The sequence below is a fragment of the Balaenoptera acutorostrata genome, chromosome 10, assembly GCF_949987535.1.
Source record: "Balaenoptera acutorostrata chromosome 10, mBalAcu1.1, whole genome shotgun sequence".
NCBI lineage: Eukaryota > Metazoa > Chordata > Mammalia > Artiodactyla > Balaenopteridae > Balaenoptera > Balaenoptera acutorostrata.
This window is the reverse complement of record NC_080073.1, coordinates 45,702,320-45,724,411: the sequence shown is the minus strand read 5'-3', so window position 1 is coordinate 45,724,411 and position 22,092 is coordinate 45,702,320. Positions and strand designations below refer to the sequence as shown.

At 41.2% G+C, this 22,092-nt stretch overlaps 1 protein-coding gene across 7 annotated transcripts in view; it reads left to right on the top strand.

Annotated features, from left to right (window-relative positions):
- The window catches only part of ULK4 (unc-51 like kinase 4), a 547,368-nt gene that overhangs the window by 231,087 nt on the left and 294,189 nt on the right, over positions 1–22,092 (top strand). For all 7 annotated transcript variants that reach the window (XM_057554846.1, XM_057554850.1, XM_057554849.1 and 4 more), the window contains one exon: positions 242–334. In XM_057554846.1, coding sequence (XP_057410829.1) covers positions 242–334 — 93 coding nt within the window. The remainder of the gene's footprint in view (positions 1–241; positions 335–22,092) is intronic.

Below are 22,092 nucleotides of genomic sequence, written 5' to 3'. Positions count from 1 at the left end.
CGCAGCTCAGTACTAATCATTTTACCTGGATTGTCTCATTGAATCTTCCCAACATCCCTGCTCTGTGAGGTAGGTCAGTATCGTCACCACCATTGGCAAGTGCCGGTCCTATATCTCATACATTTATTTCAGTATCTATTTTCTTCCACATGTTTGAAACATGGAATATTGTTTCTGTTGTTCAGAGGAAACTTTAAGTGACAAAAGCACTGAGTGTTTTTTAATCACGTTGTCATTTCAGGTATGAGCACATCCTCACGGAGCCTGACCCAGTACCAGCGTATGCTCTGAAGCTGCTAGTTGCCATGACTGAACACAACCCAACTTTTACCAGGTACTGTCACTTCAAATTTTCTTTTCTTTGTTTCTCATCTAGAAAGTGAATTTTCTGTGTTCTGAAAATGTTGTTAAAGATGATGAGATTCTACAAGGCTAATGTTGGAGTTACCACAGTGGTAAATTTTCATGTTTTGTGGTTTGTAGTATCTGTCATCTATGGTGTTTTGGGTCATGTTCTCATATTTTTATTCTTTATTAGAGTTTGCATACTGTGGAATTCATAATGCTTTAAAATTATAAATTCTTTAAAGAGAAAATACTAACACATATACTTTTATTCTTTTTAACGTCTTTATTGGAGTATAATTGCTTTACAATGTTGTGTTAGTTTCTGCTGTATAACAAAGTGAATCAGCTATATGTACACATATATCCCCATATCCCCTCCCTCTTGCATCTCCCTCCCACCCTCCCTATCCCACCCCTCTAGGTGGTCACAAAGCACCGAGCTGGTCTCCCTGTGCTATGCGGCTGCTTCCCACTAGCTATCTATTTTACATTTGGTAGTGTAGATATGTCAATGCTACTCTCTCACTTTGTCCCAGCTTACCCTTCCCCCTCCCCGTGTCCTCAAGTCCATTCTCTACGTCTGCGTCTTTATTCCTGTCCTGACCCTAGGTTCTTCAGAACCATTTTTTTTTTTTAGATTCCATATATATGTGTTAGCATACGGTATTTGTTTTTCTCTTTCTGACTTACTTCACTCTGTATGACAATCTCTAGGTCCATCCACCTCACTACAAATAACTCAATTTGGTTTCCTTTTATGGCTGAGTAATATTCCATTGTATATATGTGTCACATCTTCTTTATCCATTCATCTCTCGATGGACACTTAGGTTGCTTCCATGTCCTGGCTATTGTAAATAGAGCTGCAATGAATATTGTGGTACATGGTTCTTTTTGGATTATGGTTTTTTCAGGGTATATGCCCAGTAGTGGGATTGCTGGGTTGTATGGTAGTTCTATTTTTAGTTTTTTAAGGAACCTCCATACTGTTCTCTGTAGTGGCTGTATCAATTTACATTGCCACCAACAGTGCAAGAGGGTTCCCTTTTCTCCACACCCTCTCCAGCATTTATTGTAGATTTTTTGATGATGGCCATTCTGACTGGTGTGAGGTGATACCTCATTATAGTTTTGATTTGCATTTCTCCAATGATTAGTGATGTTGAGCATCGTTTCATGTGTTTGTTGGCAATCTGTATATCTTCTTTGGAGAAATGTCTATTTAGGTCTTCTGCCCATTTTTGGATTGGATTGTTTGGTTTTTTGATATTGAGCTGCATGAGCTGCTTGTATATTTTGGAGATTAATCCTTTGTCCGTTGATTCATTTGCAAATATTTTCTCCCATTCTGAGGGTTGTCTTTTTGTCTTGTTTATGGTTTCCTTTGCTGTGCAAAAGCTTTTAAGTTTCATTAGGTCCCATTTGTTTATTTTTGTTTTTATTTCTGTTTCTCTGGGAGGTGGGTCAAAAAGGATCTTGCTGTGATTTATGGCAAAGAGTGTTCTGCCTATGTTTTCCTCTAAGAGTTTTATAGTGTCTGACCTTACATTTAGACTTTAATCCATTTTGAGTTTATTTTTGTGTAAATGACTCTACTGCCCAAAGCAATCTACAGATTCAGTGCAATCCCTATCAAACTACCAATGTCATTTTTCACAGAACTAGAACAAAAAGTTTCACAATTTGTGTGGAAACACAAAAGACCCTGAGTAGCCAAAGCAATCTTGAGAAAGAAAAATGGATCTGGGGGAATCAGGCTCCCTGACTTCAGACTATACTACAAAGCTACAGTAATCAAGACAGTATGGTACTGGCACAAAAACAGAAATATAGATCAATGGAACAGGATAGAAAGCCCAGAGATAAACCCACGCACGTATGGTCACCTAATCTGTGACAAAGGAGGCAAGAATATACAATGGAGAAAAGACAGCCTCTTCAATAAGTGGTGCTGGGAAAACTGGACAGCTACATGTAAAAGAATGAAATTAGAACACTCCCTAACACCACACACAAAAATAAACACATATACTTTTAAAAAGTCAGTTCTCGCCTCATTGTGCTGAACAATTGTTTATTAAATCTCTGTAGTATTTATAGACTAATTTTTCTGTTTTTTTTTAAAGAATTAATGTTTTTTTTAAAAATAAATTTATTTATTTATTTTTGGCTGCATCGGCTCTTTGTTGTTGCATGTGGGCTTTCTCTAGTCGTGGCGAACGGGGGCTACTCTTTGTTGCGGTGTGCGGGCTTCTCATAGTGGTGGCTTCTCTTGTTGCGGAGCGTGGGCTCTAGGCACGCGGGATTCAGTAGTTGTGGCACATGGGCCCAGTAGTTGTGGCTCGTGGGCTCTAGAGTGCAGGCTCAGTAGTTGTGATGCACGGGCTTCGTTGCTCCGTGGCATGTGGGATCTTCCCTGACTAGGGCTCGAACCCACGTCCCCTGCATTGGCAGGCGGATTCTTAACCAGTGTGCCACCAGTTAAGTCCTTAATTTTTTTTTTTTTTTTTTTAGTTGACATACGTTCATTGAGTAGTGGAGAGCTTTTTGTCTTTATTGAAGACACTACCTGTGATGATACCAAATTTTTTAGTGCTAGTTGCCTGGGGTAGCTGCAGCTGCTTCACTCTTGCAAAGAAGGGTTTGTCAGAGACCACGCAGCTCTGCAGAAAGGCAAGAAAAGAGTTGTTGCTTTCAAACAAGAAGCCTAGTTTTGGTTGTATGGGTGATGTGTGAGGACCTTTTGGGTTTGGATCCTGTACCTGTAGGTGCAGTGCACCTGTAGAGTTTCCCTTTGATCTTTCTCAGAGAACTAAATCATACAGTCCCAACCACCTGGATTTCACCTGGTCTTCTGTTTACAAGTCCTGCATAGTGATGAACCAGCATCATATTGTTAGTGCTGAACAAGAAAGGCTATTTGTAGAGTATCTGTATTGAGTGAAAGGCAGACCTAAGACAACCTTTGCAAGGGGTGTGCCAGGGCCCGGGGTATGCCATGACCCAGTCGCAGGGCTGCCCCAGTGCTCTGGGTCTTCAGGTCAGCCACAGTGTGGGGCCTGTCACAGCTCGCAGGCCTATGTCCTTCTGCTGTGAGCAGCCTCATTTGTTTCCAGAGAGTGACATATAAATATTACCCTGAACTCCCTGTGCCACGTTGTAAAAGAATTTGGGGAGCACTTAACCCTTTATATTGTTGGCAGTTCTGAATCCTGTGTTTCTGTAGTCTTTTAAAAGTCTGTCCAATGAGCCTTCCAAATTTCTCACTCAGAAGGCACCATCCTCTATTCCTTCAGAAGAAATTTATGTCTAAAGAGTGAATCTGTGTTAGGAGTTAAAGCCAAATTCAGATAGTTGTTTCTTTTCTGGACCTTTGATACCAAGTGGGAATATTGTATACTGATTTTATCCTCTCATTAAATTGAACAGATTGCATTTCCTTTTTGTTATGTTGACTCTTGCTCATTCATGTGGCGTGTTTTCCAGGCTACTTTCTGTTCTTGCCAACTCTTTATTAAATTCATCTGAATTTCCTCATATTGAGGGAAGAAAACCTAGTGAGGTGGAAACAGATAACTGATGACCTATAACCTTTTTATTTTAAAATGGTTAGACACTAGGTTTAGAAGTCAGTTTATATTTTTTTAGTTTACAAGCAGAATTCAATGGATTAATTTTTATAAACTTTTTTCTTTGTTTTCCTTGCATAATTAATACTTGAATATATTGTCTTTGTATTAAATTCCAACACTATAATCACGAGGTCCCCTGGGCTTCCTTATTCCCCACCACTGCTGCACAGGTCTCTCCCCCAGGGCTAATACTTCTTATTATTTTGGTGGGTGTCCTTCCTGAACTTTTTTGGGAGCTATGTAAATTCAGTATGTATATACTGAATTTAAATAGCTTCGCTGTGTGGTGGTCAGTTTTTTTAAAAATCATAGATAGTATCATTGGGTGTGTGTTTTTCTGAAATTTGCCTTTTCCTTTATCAAAATTATTTGAAGATCTTTTCATATCAGTATTTATTCACACTCTTGGCAATATCTTTGCCAAACTTACAGATGAAAATGGGATTTCATTTCATTTTGCATTCACTTATCTACTGATAAACTCGAACCTCTTAATATTTATTCACTAAATTCAATTGTAAAAGGTCCATAGCCTTCAACCGTCAGTTCTACTTCTACGTATCTGTTCAAGAGAAAAACTCATATATACACAAAGATTTCTGCCTAGGCAAATAAGTTTTAAAATGAGAAAAATGGTTTTAAAATTAAATTACGTTATAGCTATAATAAACACAACTGTGCAAGGGTTTGAAAGGGCAGGGTACATTTTGAATACTGCTCTACAAAGATATCCTAATAATTTTGTAAACTGAAATTGTTTATCACCCCCAAACCCCATTTAAATACCACTTTGCCTTTTGTAGGGTCTCTTTCTGTATTCACTGTTCTCTTCTGTTTGCCTTTTCTCTTGAAACAGGATATTAAAATGGGAGTTGTGCCATGTCGATTTTGGCTGAGGCTCCAGAGGTCAAGAGCAAAGCATTAAAGGCCTATTACCACCCACCTGCTCCCTTCCCCCCCACCCCTTCTAAAGGGAGGTTCTAGATCCCACAGGCCCTAGCAACCTGTGTGCATTTTGCAAAATCCATTCGTATACCTTGAAGGGGGGTGGGGGAAAGGAAGTTTTTTATTTCCCTGACTGGATTTTCTTTTTTTTCAAAAATGAATTTTAAGTCCAACATTTCGAAATGGGTAATACATTTCTATTTGGGGGGAAAAAACAATATAAAAAGATAATACCGAGAAGACCTGTTCCTTCCTCTGTCCACTGTGATCTTTCCTCATCTTACCATTATATCCCTTACGGCTGACTGCTTTATTCCTTCTGTGTCCAAAGGCAAACTAATGTGACTGTGTATTTTCTCATTTCTCCCTTTCAAACACAAATAGCATATTATGTATGTTTTTCTACCCTATGACTTTTTTCCCCCGATTTTGTTTCTATGTCGATACATAGAGAGATTCCATGTTGTGTTTTACAGTTATAAACTCTTCCATTGTATAGATATACCATACTTTGTCTCATTAATGTCTAATGGATAGACTTGAGTTCTTTCTTATCTAGTGATAGAGCAAAAAATGAATACTCTTATATTCATACTTCATTTTGTATGTATGTATGTACGTCTTACAGGATAAATCCCTAGATATGGTATTTGTGTATCAAAGGATAAATGCACTTAAAATTTGTTTTCAGGTTCAGCCATATTGCCCTATGGTGGGGACTTTACCATTTTGCATCTCCAAAGGACATGTTTGAGGATGCCTGGCCCCCTACAACCTTGCTATCAGAATTTGTTAAACTTTGGAACCTTGCCAGGGTGATGAGAGGTTATTTCATTGTAATTTTAATTTGCATTTTCCTTTTCATGAGTGAAGTTGAATATTTCTTTTTATGGTTAAGGGCCATTTGCATTTTGCTTTTTGCTCATGTTCTTTGCCATCAGTCCTTGGTCTTGGCAATGCCACCCTTCAAACTGAAACACCTCCTGCCTGGCTTTCCATTGCACAAATACATTACAGGCCACTAATCCATTTTACTTCTAACAGTGTCTGCACTATTCCTATTTTTTTTTTTGCTGTCGTGAGTAGCATGACCATGGCTGTTACTTTGTATGCTACAAGTGGTGAGTCCATGTATGTTTCTCCATTGTGTATCCATTCTAGAATGGAAATACTGGCTCACAGAGCTTGTGCTTGCCTAGATCCAGTAGATACTGCCAAGCAGTTTTCCAAATTGGTTGTACCAATTTACATTTCTACTAGCATTGTTCACAAGGTCTGGTTGTCATGTAAGCTTTAAAAAATTTTTTTTAAAGTCAAGTTTACTGAAGTATAAGCTTACATAGAGTAAAATTCACTCATTTTAGGTATGCAGTTCTCTGAGTTTTGAGAAACGTACACAATTGTGCAACCATCACCACTATCAAGATAGAGTATTTCCATCATTCCAAAATGTTCCCTCATGCCCCTTTGAATGTTAGCTTATAAAAATTCTGTTTGCCTGGAGAATGATATGACCAGACTGATTTTAAGTTTCATTTTAATTTTTAAAATTTATTTTTTAAGAGTTAATACATAACACATTTCAAATTTCAGTATTTGAAAGAGTTTACATAGAAAAGCATATTTTTACCTCAGGAGATAGCCACCCTTTGAGCAGTTTGTGTGTGTATGTATATTATCTTTCACATATATGGTAGTATGTCGACTGCACCATTCTGTACTTCTTTTCAAAAATGTGTATAACAGCTTTATTGAGATATAGTTCACATACTATCTGTACTTTTTAAAAAAAACAGATACATAGTATTACATTTTATGAATATTCCATATTTATTTAACAAGTCACCTTTTGTTGAACATTTATGTTTTTCTAATCTGTTGGTATTATAAAACAAGGCTACAATTAATAATTAATTATTCATCACGTGTGTGTATATATGGATAAGTTAAATAATGAGAAGTGGAATTGCTTCATCACAGGGTACATAATATCATCTGGGGATCTTATAAAAAGTCTAAAACCCAGGCCATATCCCAGGCCAATTAAATCACAATCTCTAAGGCTGGACATAGACATCAGTAGTTTTTGAAGCTCACCAGGTGATTACAGCATGCAAACAAGAGGGTTTTCTTTTGCTCTTTCAATTGAGACCTGTTTCTCTGCCTTTTCATTTTGCTTAACTTACTCTGCCTCTGTAAATTTAGGTGAAACACTTACAGGTTGCTGTCTTGAAGTGTTGTTCTTATATGGGAGCGTCCCTTTGTAGACTGCGTGTGCCCAGTGCCTTTCATGGGAGATCTGGATTTTTTTTTTTTAAATATAAATTTATTTATTCATTTATGTTTGGCTGTGTTGGGTCTTCGTTTCTGTGCGAGGGCTTTCCCCAGTTGCGGCAAGCGGGGGCCACTCTTCATCGCGGTGCGCGGGCCTCTCCCTGCCGCGGCCTCTCCCGTTGCGGAGCACAGGCTCCAGACGCGCAGGCTCAGTAGTTGTGGCTCACGGGCCCAGCCGCTCCGCGGCATGTGGGATCTTCCCAGACCAGGGCTCGAACCCGTGTGCCCGGCATTGGCAGGCAGATTCTCAACCGCTGCGCCACCAGGGAAGCCCCGGGAGATCTGGATTTGACGTGGACCCAAGTCACGTCACTCCTCAGGGCGTGCTGGCCGCTCTCTCCTAGGTGGGGTGGAGCTCGAGATGGAGGGGCTAGACCTGGCGCCAGGTGTGCGATGGGACCACCCCTGTGCTCAGTGGCCGTCACCACCTAACAGGGGCAGGGTCTGATCCCAGGTTGTAGAGCAGAGGCCCTGACAGTCAGGCCCGAGCTGGCTCTTTGCCTTTAAGCGTGTGCCTTCCCTTCTCCTTGCCCTGGGACCCTTGCCCCTTGCCCCAGAGGGGGGCAGTGCTGAAGCAAGGGGTCCCGTGGGGGCTTTTGGCTCATGTCAGCTGCAGACAGAGCTGTCTGCAGTGCGCCTCCTGCAGAGGTACCAGCAGTTGTTTCCCTTGCTCTGCTCAGACACAGTGATCCCAAGTCCCCTTTGTCCCTCACAGCCGCTCACTCCCCTAGAGCAGTCCTCAGTTTGCGCTCTCCATCCTGCCTCGGGGACAAGCCAGCGTGCACTTGTGCAGGCGTGGAGTCCAGGCTTCCCACAGCCCTCCTGTTGGTCCCAGTGGTCCTGCAGCCAGCCAAGGGGGCTCATCTCCCCTGTGTAGGACCCCAGGGTTGGGGCCCAATCTGTGGCTCACAGCACTCCCTCCCCAGGGCGGGCCCCCACCCGGGTATCTTCCCCTTTCCTCTGAGTTCCCTCCCAGTGGCACAGGTCCCAGCCTGATCGCTTTTCTTCCTTTCCTACCCAATTACTTGTGGATCTTTATTCCAGCCTTAGTTGTATAGAAGTCTTTTTTGTCAGTTTCCAGTTAGTTTTCAGTGAGAATTGTTCCTCATGTGGGTGTATTTTTTTTTTTTTTAATTTTATTTATTTATTTATTTTTGGCTGTGTTGGGTCTTCGTTTCTGTGCGAGGGCTTTCTCTAGTCGCGGCGAGCGGGGACCACTCTTCATCGCGGTGCGCGGGCCTCTCACTGTCGCGGCCTCTCATTGCGAAGCACGGCTCCAGATGCGCAGGCTCAGTAGTTTGTGGCTCAGCGGCATGTGGGATCTTCCCAGACCAGGGCTCGAACCCGTGTCCCCTGCATCGGCAGGCAGACTCTCAACCACTGCGCCACCAGGGAAGCCCTGGGTGTATATTTGATGTGTTTGTGGGGGAAGTTGAGGTCCACATCTTCCTCCTCCGCCATCTTGATAGATCTCCCACTGTTGTTAACTATTTTTTGAAAGTAAAATATACCTTACATTCTTATGGAAGATTTTATAGATGGATGTGTTTATGTTATACTGTCTGGTTGTAGGGAAATCCGGAGTGTATACACATGTATTAGGATGTCTGTCTGCTTTCCTTGTAAACGATATTTTGATTTGTGACCCTGTTGAGTTTGTGACCCCTGGACTTTAGACAGGATGCTTATTTCAACAAAGGAATCTTTTCTCATTGTTTTCTTTCAACACAGATGTGAATTCATGGTTACATGAATACTTAGCAGCTATTTCGGGGTCAAAAGTGGATGGTTTCAGATTACTTTTTTGGTGTGACATTTACAAGGCAACCACTTAGAGTTTATTGTACACCTTTAAAAATAGTGGTTCCCCAGTTGTGTACAATAGAGTGCTGGTAAATCCGAGTAGGGGTTCAGTAAAGCTTTTTGTGTTTCACAAGGCATCCTTATCTGTAGGCTTTCCCTGGTTGTCTAAAACAGATTCACAGGCTCTGGCCCACAGGGCCAGGACCTGCGAGGTAAGAGTGGTGGTTATGCTGTTAAAGAGTTGTGCAGCCTACAGACACAGACAAATTTGAGGCACAGAGACCTTGTGTCTGGCAAAGCCTAAAAATATACTTTCTAGCCCTTTTCAGAGCATGTTTCCTGACTGCTGAACTGAAGGAGTAGAACTTTTTTGTCTTTATTCATGAGAATAGAGAAATATTAGAACGTTAGCACTATATGGGACTTTGGGGAGATCATTAAAATGTATGTTAGCAAAAAATTACTCTTGATCGCTGAGATCAACACACCAGGAGATGACTGCCCTCAGAGAGGGTGTGTTACACTCACAGATTCCAAGAGGAGGGAGCACACCGCGCCACGGGCAGCCACGTGGGGAAGCAAGAGAGGCAGTCAGGAGGCAGAGGAAGGAAGAGGAAAACGTGGGCCAGAGCCTTTGTTGTAGTTTCCGAGGGTAGGAGTGGGTGAGCAGGCTTAGGATTGGCTGCTTGAATAATTTCAGTGGGCTCTGAGGTGTGGGGTTTATCTCTCCTTAGCTGGTACCTGGCCCTGGGATCATTAGGGCAGGGAAACAGTGGCCTGGAGTTTAAGAGCTCCATATAAAGGAGGCTGTTGGGGGTTTGGCTGGCTTGCATAGGAAAGGCAAGCTCAAAGGAGAGTAGTTTGCTATCTCTGGGAACTGTCTGGCCCTGGGAGGGGCCTTTCCCCCAGAGTTAGTAAGATCTTAAGGTGTCAAAGTATCAAAAGTACAGAATAAAAAGACATGATTAGTATCCTGGGCCGATGTCTTCATTTTACACATGAGGAAAGTGAGGCCCCAGAGGGAATTTGTGTGCCCCAGACACCATAGTCAAGTCAAAGAAGGTCAGGTTTCAGATCTAGACCTCCTAGTCCAATGTTGTTTGTACCATCCAGCAGAGCCACATTTTAAAAGACACCCAAGTGAATATCACAGTGGATTTTGAAATAGGATTGTTTTACGTTTCTTTGTGTCACATTTACTTGTAAGAGTGGTCCAGTTCCTCAACATGCTTGTCTTCAGTGTCGTGTGGATCTGATAATAGCACATGCATGATTCTCCTTTGTTTCCCTCTGCCATCATCATTAGGTTCTGGCGCTCCTCTCTCTATTTTTATCATTGAGGCAGCTCTTGGCACAATTCTGGTTAGTAATATCCTGGTTGCTGACCTGTGCCTTCCCTCACTCTCCTGGATTTTGAACCCTCCTCTGCTCATGACTTAAACCACACTTACAGGGTTGAAATCCTTCCTTATTATGTTAATTATGATATAACGCAGCATCCTGTCTCCTACCGGAACTAACGTGAGTCTTTACGTAAGCACTCATGGAGTAGGTATTAAATTAATTCTCTCCATCCATCCCAGTATTCTGATAGAATTATGGAAGGACACCAATCTAAAGCCTTAGGAGTTTGATCCAAGGCATTCTGTTTTCCTTAGTGATTTGTGAGGAAGATCAATAGTAATTGATCCAAAGCTGTTTTGACTTTTTAAAAATCTTTTCAGGAAATAAAAAACTCTTATGTGAGTTTTTCCTCGTGCAAGTGGTAGTACTACTTCTGCTTATTTTCTTCTTTTACCTTGTTCATCAACACAGAGATTTCCCCTAAGTTCCTGGTGACTTGGTACACACTTTATTGCCTAACCTTAGTGTATGGGGATCAGTTGGGTCCATTGAGACTGTTTATCTTGGTCCTTAGAAACAACTTAATCTCTTGAATCTGTATTCCCATAGCAACCCTGTATGCTGGAGGCTTACTCACCACTTATCCTCCTCTGACTTGCATGGGACCAGTGACAACTTTCCTTATGGAGTGGCAACCAGGTCCCGGCCAAGAGCCCAACATGCTGATGTGTCTTTGGTCACATGGTACCTGGGCTTGAGCCACTCACTTGTCATGTTGGAAGCCAGCATTTAGTTGAAGTCTTTGGTCAGAGCAGTCCCTGGCGTTTTGGGGGCTACAATCAACAATAATTCACTGTTCCTTCCTTCTTTTTTTTTTTTTTTTTTTTAAATTTTTATTTATTTATATTTATTTTTGGCTGTGTTGGGTCTTCGTTTCTGTGCGAGGGCTTTCTCTAGTTGCGGCAAGCGGGGGCCACTCTTCATCGCGGTGCGCGGGCCTCTCACTGTCGCGGCCTCTCCTGTTGCGGAGCACAAGCTCCAGACGCGCAGGCTCAGTAATTGTGGCTCACGGGCCTAGTTGCTCCGCGGCATGTGGGATCTTCCCAGACCAGGGCTCGAACCCGTGTTCCCTGCATTGGCAGGCAGATTCTCAACCGCTGTGCCACCAGGGAAGCCCCCTTCCTTCTTTATTTAAATAGATGTTAAGGGATTTTTAACAGAATGCCACCTAACATTTTCTCTTGAAGTAGTTCCTTACTTGCCCACAAGAAAGTTCATTTGTTTCTTTTCTCTTGCAGAAAAGAGAGTCTCTTGAAGTTTTACAGTTAATTTCCATTGTAGAATTATGGAACTTCAGGGCAGAATCAGCTTTGATATTTTTCTACCTACAGGAAAAGTTAGTATTATTTATTCATTCACTGAGTCACCTCAGAAATAGTTGTGTTCTCTGAGTTGGACAAAACATACACGGTCCTGATTTTCATGGAGCTTATGAATGCGTGGCGGTAGTAGACAATAAACAAGGAAATCAATAAAAAAACCCCCATGATTTCAGCTAGTGATGTAAGTGGTGTACAGAACAGTAAAGCGGGGTTAGAGAATGGAGAGTGATGGTCTGGGGTCAGCTGTTTTCAAGAGGGTGGTTAAGAGCTTCTTTGGAAAGGTGACAGCATATAAGATTGAGGTGACGAGCTGCATTAATGCTAGCTTCATTATTAAAGAAGCAAGCCTCTGATTTCCTGCGACTTTCAGATGAGGGGAATAACAACAGTGTCAGATGCTGCTGCGAGTGTCGGTATGATGAGGATGGAGAATTAACCATTAGAGTTGGCAAGAGGAGTGATTTCTTAGGGGTTATTTTTAGTGGCATTCAGGGGCAAAAGCCTGGTGGAGTTCCCTGAGCAGGGAATGATGAGGTGGAGACAGGGAACATCAGTAGTTCTAAAGAGAGTTTTGCTATAAAGCAGAGCTGGAAAATGGGGAGCTGGAGGGGGATACGGGATCAAAGCAATTTCTTCGTTTGTTCTGAATATTGTAGTGATGTTTCTGTGTTGATGAAGATGATCTAGTGCAGAGGCTGGTAAACTACAGCTTAGGGGCCAAGTCCAGCGTACCTGCTTTTGTAAATAAAATGTTATCAGAACACAGCCACACTGATTCATTTATTTATTGTTTGTGGCTGCTTTAGTGCTACAGTGTCAGAGCTGGGTAGTTTTGAAAGAGACCGCATGACCTGCAAAGCCAAGAGTATTTACTTCTGGCCCTTAACTGGAACAGTTTCCCAACCCTTGATCTCATAGGAAGGGTAAAACTGATGAAGCAACAGGGTGAGCAGTGCCTTGCTAGACTGATATCCTTGCCTCCTGGGGGGTAGCCCCTGCAATGCTCCCTGAGGGAGAGGTGTTAGAATCCAGTGCACGGGCGCAGGGGTAATTGAGCCGGGAAGTTAGGAAGTGATGCTCTGCCTCTGGGATGCTTGAAAGTGAGCCTTTTGAAGTGGTGCAATTAGTAGTCATAAAACTATCTAGAAACTGGGTGCCCGAGGGGGGATTAGAAAAGAGTTTGGAAGTGATGAGGTCATTGAATTGAGTGGTCAAGGTATTGAATTCTTATTTGGATAACTGGAAACTATGTTCTGTATTCCTATTTTTAGACTATTTATAAAAATGATAGTAACTGTACTAGCGCCTCAATGTTGTTTACATATTTCTGTTTGGGGCTGTTGCCATTTGTTACTATCCTTCGTTTCCTACTTTCAGATAGAGAGTAAAATGGTAACTATTACTGTGGCTATTGTGGTCATTATTTTTTATGAGTTCCTCTTTTTATACTTGCCTTTTAAAAAATTATTAAGACATTTTCCCTATGGAAAATGCGTTATATTTCCCTTATTAAACTGTTTAAGCATGTTCAGAATTACTATGTATTCTTAGCTCTTTCAGGTAGGACAGAGCTCAGTCCTCTCTGGAACCCTGCTTAGAGGTGTTTTTTAGCCTGGGTTTTCTATCTAGAGTGGATATCTTCTGCCTGGAAACATATCTAACCATAGAATGTTGGTTAAATCTCAGGTGTACTATGCCTTTGGCCATATTTTATCACCTGCTCATTACTTGCTCAGACTTAAGCATTTGAGACACAGTTGGGGCCTGTGATTCTCCATGTCTTCCCTGGTGCAGCTTGATGGAACCTTGGAGTGGTGGGCAGTGTGTGCAGCCCGTAGGTCCCTGGTCGTCTCCTCCTCAGCTTTTCACTGTCAAGAGCCCTAGGCTTCGTGCGCCCCTAGACAGAGCCAGAGACTGTTCTGCAGACTCTGTGGCCATTGTAGAGATGACATGAAAGCACTGGGAAGATAGTACTGCTCACATACCACAGTTCTTTTAGCGCAAGAGTCTAGCCTGGGCTGTCAGAGCGTAATGCGAATTCTAGGACTGCATTCCAAGCCTCCCAATTAGTTAAACATTGGGCTTAGTTCAGCGGCAGGCTCCTCAATTCACCAGTCATTATTAGGAAATGAGTCAGTCGCGTAGAGAAACCTTTCTCTGGGTTTTGTGCCAACAGTTTTATAGGTGTGAGTCCGCAGTGAGCTTTTCCTGCCAGTTCTATGCGGAAGCGAAAGCTATAAGTGGCCTGTGTGCCAGTGGAAATGAGACCTTCCCCTTGGACAGTTCTAGGGTGAGAGTGTCAGTGCCCATGGCTAGATGGCAGTCATGGGCATTGGTAAAACCAAAACCTTCAGTAGCTTTCGTTAAGCCATTGCCATCTAAATATTGATATCCTTCAGTGGAACACTTGATTTCTCATTTACATATAGGGTATGCCATCAAAGCAATCTACTTTATTCTTTACCATAATAAACAGTTTTCCATTTCTTTATCCAGCCACCATAGGCATCATTATCTTCAGGATTTAAAAGGAGTATTCTTTAAATTATTTGTTTATTTAACATCAGATTAACATCTTCATTTAATTGGTTCATTAAGGAATATGTCAAGATGACAGTTGGACCAATTGCCTCAGACCAGAATATTAATGTATGATATGTTTATTTTGATTGATGCGTTGATTTATCTTTGCTTGGTGGGAGTTTCCAACTTTTCTTACTGGCGTCTTTGATATTTTTGACTCATCAGCTAATGCCTTTTGGTTATTTTGTACTTGTAAAACAAATTTGTTTTACTTCTGATGGTGTAAAAATGTGCAGCACTGGGGACTTCCCTGGTGGCGCAGTGGATAAGACTCCACGCTCCCAATGCAGGGGGCCCGGGTTCGATCCCTGATCAGGGAACTAGATCCCACATGCATGCTGCAACTAAGAGTTCGCAGGCCCCAACTAAGGAGCCCACGTGCCACAACTAAGAGCCTGCCTACCACAACTAATACCCAGTGCAATCAAATAAATAAATATTAATAAATAAATAAATTAATTAAATGACTTGGCTGAAGAGGCCCAGCAAGTCACTAAAGGAGCCTTCATTTAAAAAAAAAATATGCAGCACTGAAAACGGTGGCAAAAGGGAAAAGATAACTTTGGCAATGAAACGTTTCTGTATTTCATACTTATACAGTTATTAGGTCTCTTTATGAATCGTAGTTAATTTAGAAACCTGTGTTTACTTGGTTATTAGAGCCAGCAAACCATCATGGCATCCTAACTGTAGACATAACAGCTAAACAAAGTCTTTCGATATGATCCGTTTACCTTCTGAAGTCTGAAAGAATCAGTCCCCTGATAATTTTTGGCAAGTTTTAGCCTCATATTTCTGTTGTCATGTTTGCACTTTCTTTTGGTGATTTACCAAGGTAATGGACCATTTTAGAATTAGCAATGTACTTACGCTGCAGACTCGTTGTTGTTGTTAATCTACTGTGGATGAAGCCAGGCGTTGTCTGAATCCATCACATACACCTGTCACTGTCAGTCATCTTTGTAGAACAAAGTGAAATCCGACCGAGTGGCATGTAACATGAGGCACAAAGCACAGATTACCAATTCAGTTCTCTTGTCTCAACACCAAACCCTCTTCCATGTCAGGTCTTCTGATTTTATATGATGACAGTTATTGGTCAGAATATATTACAGTGTTTGCTGTACAGACGGGGCCTTTGTCATGTAATTAAAGAGTACGAGAGCTGCCAGACTAAACAGTGGTCTGAGTTTCAAATAATGTTCTGCGACTTCCTTGGCACGTTTTTATCACCATCTCGAACATGTGTTATTACTTAGTATTCTTTGCCATAGCTGGATTACAGAGGAAAAAAACCCCAGGCAGTGAAGGAGACTAACCCTGGTTCTTCAAGGAGATAAATGCCTCTGAGATACCTTGTACCCTCAGAATGCACCATTTTTGTGTGTGCATCTCTCTGCTTGTACTCATAAATCCTGCTTAAACCAACTGTTTACGAAGTCAACATAATGGTCAGCTTTTACGGACAGACTTCATTAGTTATCTTGAAATTCTAAAGAAGGGTAGGCCCAAAGGGCAAATGGACAAAGAACTTGAAATAAACATGAAAAAAGGAGTCCCCCTCATTAGTAATCAAAGAAAATTCCACTACGATGATAAAAAAAAATCAAACTGGTAGAGTTTTTTAAAAAAAATAGCACTCGTTCAGAGGCTAGTGAAACATACACTGTCATAAATTGGTACATCTTTTATGACAGGCAAACTGACAGTATGTATTAAACCTTAAATGTAGCCTTTGATTCCACTTCTAGGAATTCATCCTAAGAAAATGGTAAAAGATACACACAAATACTTATATACAAGAATGCCCATTAAAACATGATTTAATAATTTATTTATTTTTGGTTGTGTTGGGTCTTCGTTTCTGTGCAAGGGCTTTCTCTAGTTGCGGCGAGTGGGTCCACTCTTCATCGCGGTGCGCGGGCCTCTTACCATCGTGGCCTCTCTTGTTGCAGAGCACAGGCTCCAGACACGCAGGCTCAGTAGTTGTGGCTCACGGGCCTAGTTGCTCCGCGGCATGTGGGATCTTCCCAGACCAGGGCTCGAACCCGTGTCCCCTGCATTGGCAGGCAGATTCTCAACCACTGCGCCACCAGGGAAGCCCAAACATGATTTAAAACAGCAACAACAATATTAGTAAAGACAGCTGGCATCTGTCTTTACAGAGAGCTTTGTGTGTACTAGACAGGGCTGGTGCTTCACAGGCACAACCTTATTTGCTCCTTACCATCAGTAAGGGAAGTAGGCAGTGGTATCATACGGGAGGAAAGTAACGCTTGGAGTTATGTGCGCAGAGCTAGGAAGATTGAATGAGAAGTTGAACTCATTTGACACGATTCCTTAACCATTACATTTTTTTTCCCTAATAAATACTAGTAAAAAGTGGAAAACAGGGGTCCATCAATAGAGGACTAGTTAAATACAATGTAGGTTAGAAAAGTATACAATGGAATATTACTCAGCCACAAAGAAGAATGAAATAATGCTATCTGCAGCAACATGGGTGGACCTAGAGATTATCATAGTAAGTGAAGTAAGCCAGACAGAGAAAGAGAAATATTGTATGATATTGCTTATATGTGGAATCTAAAAAAATGATTCAAATGAACTTATTTACAAAACAGAAATAGACCCACAGACATAGAAAACAAACTTATGGTTATCAAAGGGGAAAGGAGGGGAGTTTGGGATTAACAGATAAACACAACTATATTATGAAATAGACAACCAACAAGGATCTACTGTATAGCACAGGGAACTATACTCAATATTTTGTAATAACCTATAAGGGAAAAGAATCTAAAAAAGGAGATATATATATATATATATATAAAATATATGTGTATATATATATGTATAACTGAGTCACTTTTCTGTACACCTGAAACTAACACAACACTGTAAATCAACTATACGTCAATAAAAAAAAAGAAAAAAAAGTTGACCCTAATAACAACAACAACAAAAAAAGTATGTGGGTATGAGAATTTATACTTTGACTATGTGATAACATGGGAAATGTTTTAAATACATTAAAAAAATCCCAATATATGTAGGATGATTTGAGTTTTTCTCTCACCCTCTACTGTGATATAATACACCTAACAGTCTATTAAAATCGGCAGATTCCGGTTCTAACCCCAGTTCTATTGTTGGCTTTGTGAGTGACTGTGAGCAGATTGCTTCACTAGCCTAAGCGCCAATGTTTTCCTCTGTAAAATGGACTCAGCTATGGTTATTAGACATTAAACAAGGCATGGCTGTCCAAGCAACACAGAGTACATGTACAAGAAATGGTAGCTATTATTTTAATGATGAGGTTGGTTCCATGTCTTATATGAATCAAAAAACAAGGAAAGAACACATTAAAACTTATTAATGATTTTCTTAGAGTGCTGGCATTATAATATTTTATTTGTAATGCTTTGCTCTTCTCCCAAACGTAACATTCAATGTATTATATTTTATGCCTCCGTATTTATATATTGTATAGAAAAAATTTTATATAAATAGCTACATACAATTATGGTTTTTAATAATTTTCTATAATCAAGAAAAAATACATTTGTTAAACACATCCACACAGAGACACAGGCTGGTGGTTCTTATCAAAAGTTAAAATATGAATGACAATCTGTAATCCATCTTACGGTTTTCCTGGTCAGCAAGGTAGCCTTTGGTTCAGTAGTTTCAAGCTGATCATCGCTCTCTATTTTTGTCTGTTAGTACCACAGTATCATGGATTGATCTTAGAAGTAGACCCTGAAATGAGCTTGGGGATACTAAAATTACTCAGCGTAATGAAAGTACAGTTTATAGGAACTGGGACTGAAGCGAAGGTCTGAACATCAAGGAAGTTGAGCCGAGTGTTAAGCTGTTCTTTTTGACCCTTTTCCATTCCACTCCCGTTGACGTCCTTACTTCCTACCTCCTGTGAACTTCTGAGACTTCCAGGTTTTCTTTTTCCTGCCAACTCTTTAAATATTCGTGTTCCATGGGTTTCTGTCCTCAGCTCACTTCTTACTCCTCTTTCCAAACATAACTCACTTCTTCTCCAAACTAGCCTTTCCCCCATATGTTAGCTTAATATTGTATCTTAGAGCAGTTAAAAATCATGAACTCTGAAACTGATTAGCTGTGTACCTTGGATAAGGTTCCATGCTAGTGTCCTCCTCTATGGAATAGGTTACTCATTCCTACCTCAAGGTAAGGATTAAATAAGAGGTGAAGCCCTAAGCCCAGTGCATTACTGCATAGGAGCTTCCAGAGATGAGATCCCTTGCTATGATGCTTGTTGTTCTGGTGGCGGTGGCCTCCAGGTAGGACAAGTCAAGCACCTGGAGTCATTCTGAATTTCTTTCCTCCTCTCTCTCTCCTGCATCCAATAGATTTTCAAGTCCTGTTGATACAACCTCGTTGGTCTTTTCCTATTTACTCCTGCTTTGTTTCTTATCACCTCTTACCTTGAAAGTGGTCGTTGGCAGCTACCTGATCTTCCTGTTCCCAGTGCTTTTTGTATTCAGTCCATCCTCTAACTGTAGCCTGAATAATCATTGTAAAAAAGGTAAAGCTGGTGATGGCATCATTTTGCCTAATCCTTCTCTTAGTGGTACCCAGTCACCTAGAGCAGGGACATGTGCTAACTCAGCAAACTTTTTCTGCAAAAGGCCAGATAGTAAATACTTTGGGCGTTGCTGGCCATATGGTCTCTGTTGCAGCTACTCTGTCATTGTGGTGTAAAAGCAGCCATGGACAATATGTAAATGAATGAGCATGGCTGTGTTCCAATAAAACTTTATTTATGGAAGCTGAAATTTGAATTTCATGCAGTTGTCATATGTCATGAAATATTCTTCTTTTGATTTTTTCCAACCATTTAGAAACCTAACAACTATTCTTAGCTTGTGGGCCACACAGATACTGGCAGGTGGCAGGGTTTGACCTGTAGGCTGGCGTTTACCAAATAAGTTGAAGTTCCTCAGCATGGATAACAAGATCTTTTGTGATCTGCCCTGGTTTATTCCTCCAGCCTGATCTTTTTAAAAAATTATTATTATTTTTAAATGCAGACTTTCTTTATTTACTTATTATTTTTGGCTGCATTGGGTCTTAGTTGCGGCACATGGGACCTTTCGTTGCGGCGTGTGGGCTCTTTGTTGTGGTGCACGGGCTTCTCTCTAGTGGTGGTACGCGGGTTCCAGAGCACGTGGGCTCTGTAGTTTGTGGCACGCGGGCTTAGTTGCCCCGCAGTATGTGGGATCTTAGTTCCCCGACCAGGGATTGAACCAGCGTCCTCTGCATTGCAAGATGGATTCTTAACCACTGGACCACCAGGGAGGTCCGCAGCCTCATGTTTTGCTACCTTCTCTTTACTTCTTCCACTTATTCAATAAACTCACCTTTTCTCTGTCCTTAATGAGTCATCATGTTTTTGCTTTCTCTCATGCTGTTCCCTTTGCCCAGGGCACAACTCATTCTTAGCTGTCCTCCCTCCCCTTCTACCCTGTCTTCCATCCACTACTTGTAGATAACCTACTTCTCTTTCAAGGTTCAGCTCGAGCAGTACTTATTCTGTGCAGTGAGGACACTCATGTCAGCTGCCTGGGTTTATATCTCAGCCCCACTTCTTGTCTCTCGATCATTTCTTTGTCCCTCAGTTTCTCGTCTGAAAAAAAAGGGAGTTAATCATCATCATCATCCCTATGGTTTCCCTTTGTTAGAATCCACTGAGCTAGCACACGGACAGCACTGGGAATCATGGTTTTCACATAGTTATTGTGCAATCCACGTTTACTCTGCACCTCAGATAGAAGAAACTATTTCTCTTGTCCCTTCTGTACCCTTTATAGACATCTGTCATAGCACTTATAATACTTGATATAGCTCTCGGCCCAGTGCATTGCATCAGTAATAATAGGTACTCAGTAAATGTTTATTGGGTGAATGAGAGAGAAAAGGGAGAAATCTTAGCTTGACTTTAAGTGGATTCCAAAACAAAAATCTCTTGCATGTTACTAAGTAACAGGACAAAAAGGAGCCATAGAGAATAAGCAGGTTCATTAAATTGAAAATAAATTTTAAAATATCTTATATACAATTACTGTGTTTTAGTATCGGGCTCATGTCCATAGGAGGAAAGAAATGCCATGTGGACAGTCTAGTGGTCCTCTTAGGAACCTGTGTCCCTGCCAATCCTTTCTCTTACTGATTTGCATTTCTTTCTGTTCATTCCCCTCCCCACTCCTGCAAGGATGAGCACGTCTCTTACCTGTGGTTTCACCATGTGGAGCTGTGGGACCAGTACAGAACCATGTCTTGGAGGAAGTGCCAAGGATTCAGTGAATTATTAGAGTAAGGAGGCCAGCTGCAGAGCCACGGGGTTCAGAAAGACAGAAGGTGAGGGCTCAGGACCCAGGCAGAACAGGAAGCACTGGGCTGGATGTGGGGAGGTGGGGCCAAAGCCCTTGGCTGGTTAACAGGAGCGTTGTTGCCTGTGCAGGGACGGTTTGTGTAAAGCCGTGGACAGAACGGGACTTTCAGGCATATCACAGCATCTAGAATTAGAAAGAGTCAGAGATGTCTTGTCAGTGAGCTCCATACACTGCGTGGAGAGCCTCTTGACTACTGCTATTCCTTCTCACCTTCTGTACTTTCTGTGATAGAAACATTCTCTTGCCTGGATTCATTCAACAGATGTGGATTATCACAGGGCTGTATTGGGCATCTATTGAGGTAATAGGTAGAAAAGCATTTTTGAAAGTTGCTAATGTAAAGTTCTTCTATTTCCACCTAAAACCTCCTTTCTATTGGAAAACGTTTGCTTTATACATAAGCAAAGTGTCTCTTACTGAAATTCATATCTTTTTCATGCTGTTTTAGGCAGTGGGAGATTTTTGTACATCAGAGGTACATTCTGGTATGGCTTGTGTGCTAGCTTAATTCTGACACTTTCTCAGCAAATGAAGCAGTCAACTTTATAACTTGGATTAAGTTATTTTTATATTCTTTATGTTTTGTGACCACTGGGGTGCAAACTTCCTCAGGGAATAAGTAGAATGCCTATCCTAAGGAGGATTCTGTAGATGTTGGTAAAATGACTAGATCTGAAATTCTCTGTGCTAAAGCTGCTAAAATCTTAACCCTGCCCCTTCTTTTGGGGAAAAATAAGTCTTTATATGTGTACCTTTATTGGTAAGACTTCTGCAGTTCTCTGCAAGAGGATTAGCAAACATTGCAAGCAAAGGCAAACATTTCAAGGAAAAACCTTACAAATATTCTTGCTTTCAAGATAGACATAATATCATGCCATAAGTAAACATTATGAAACCATTTCCTTTTGAAGTTGATTCACTGAACCAATAATTTGAAATTCAGCTTGATGTTAGAGACCTTTTATTTTAAATGACTGTTGTTGGTCCACTAGACTGGTAAATTAGGTATGCCGTAAGAAACAAAAAAGCTTTGTTTGTAGTCTAGCACTCAGTTATTAACAAATATGAAATCTAAAACTCCTAACCAACGTTGTTAGATAGCTAACAAACGTCCAGCATCTATTTTGGGTTTGTACACAAGTTGGCCAGAAGCAGCTTATTCAGAGAATGAAATCTGAATTATTAAAAAAAAAAGGAGGCGGGGGTAAGATGGAATTGGGGTGGGGGGAAAGGTCAAGTCTGTAGTGGGCAGAATTCTAAGATGACCTTCAAGACTCCAAGCCCATCTTC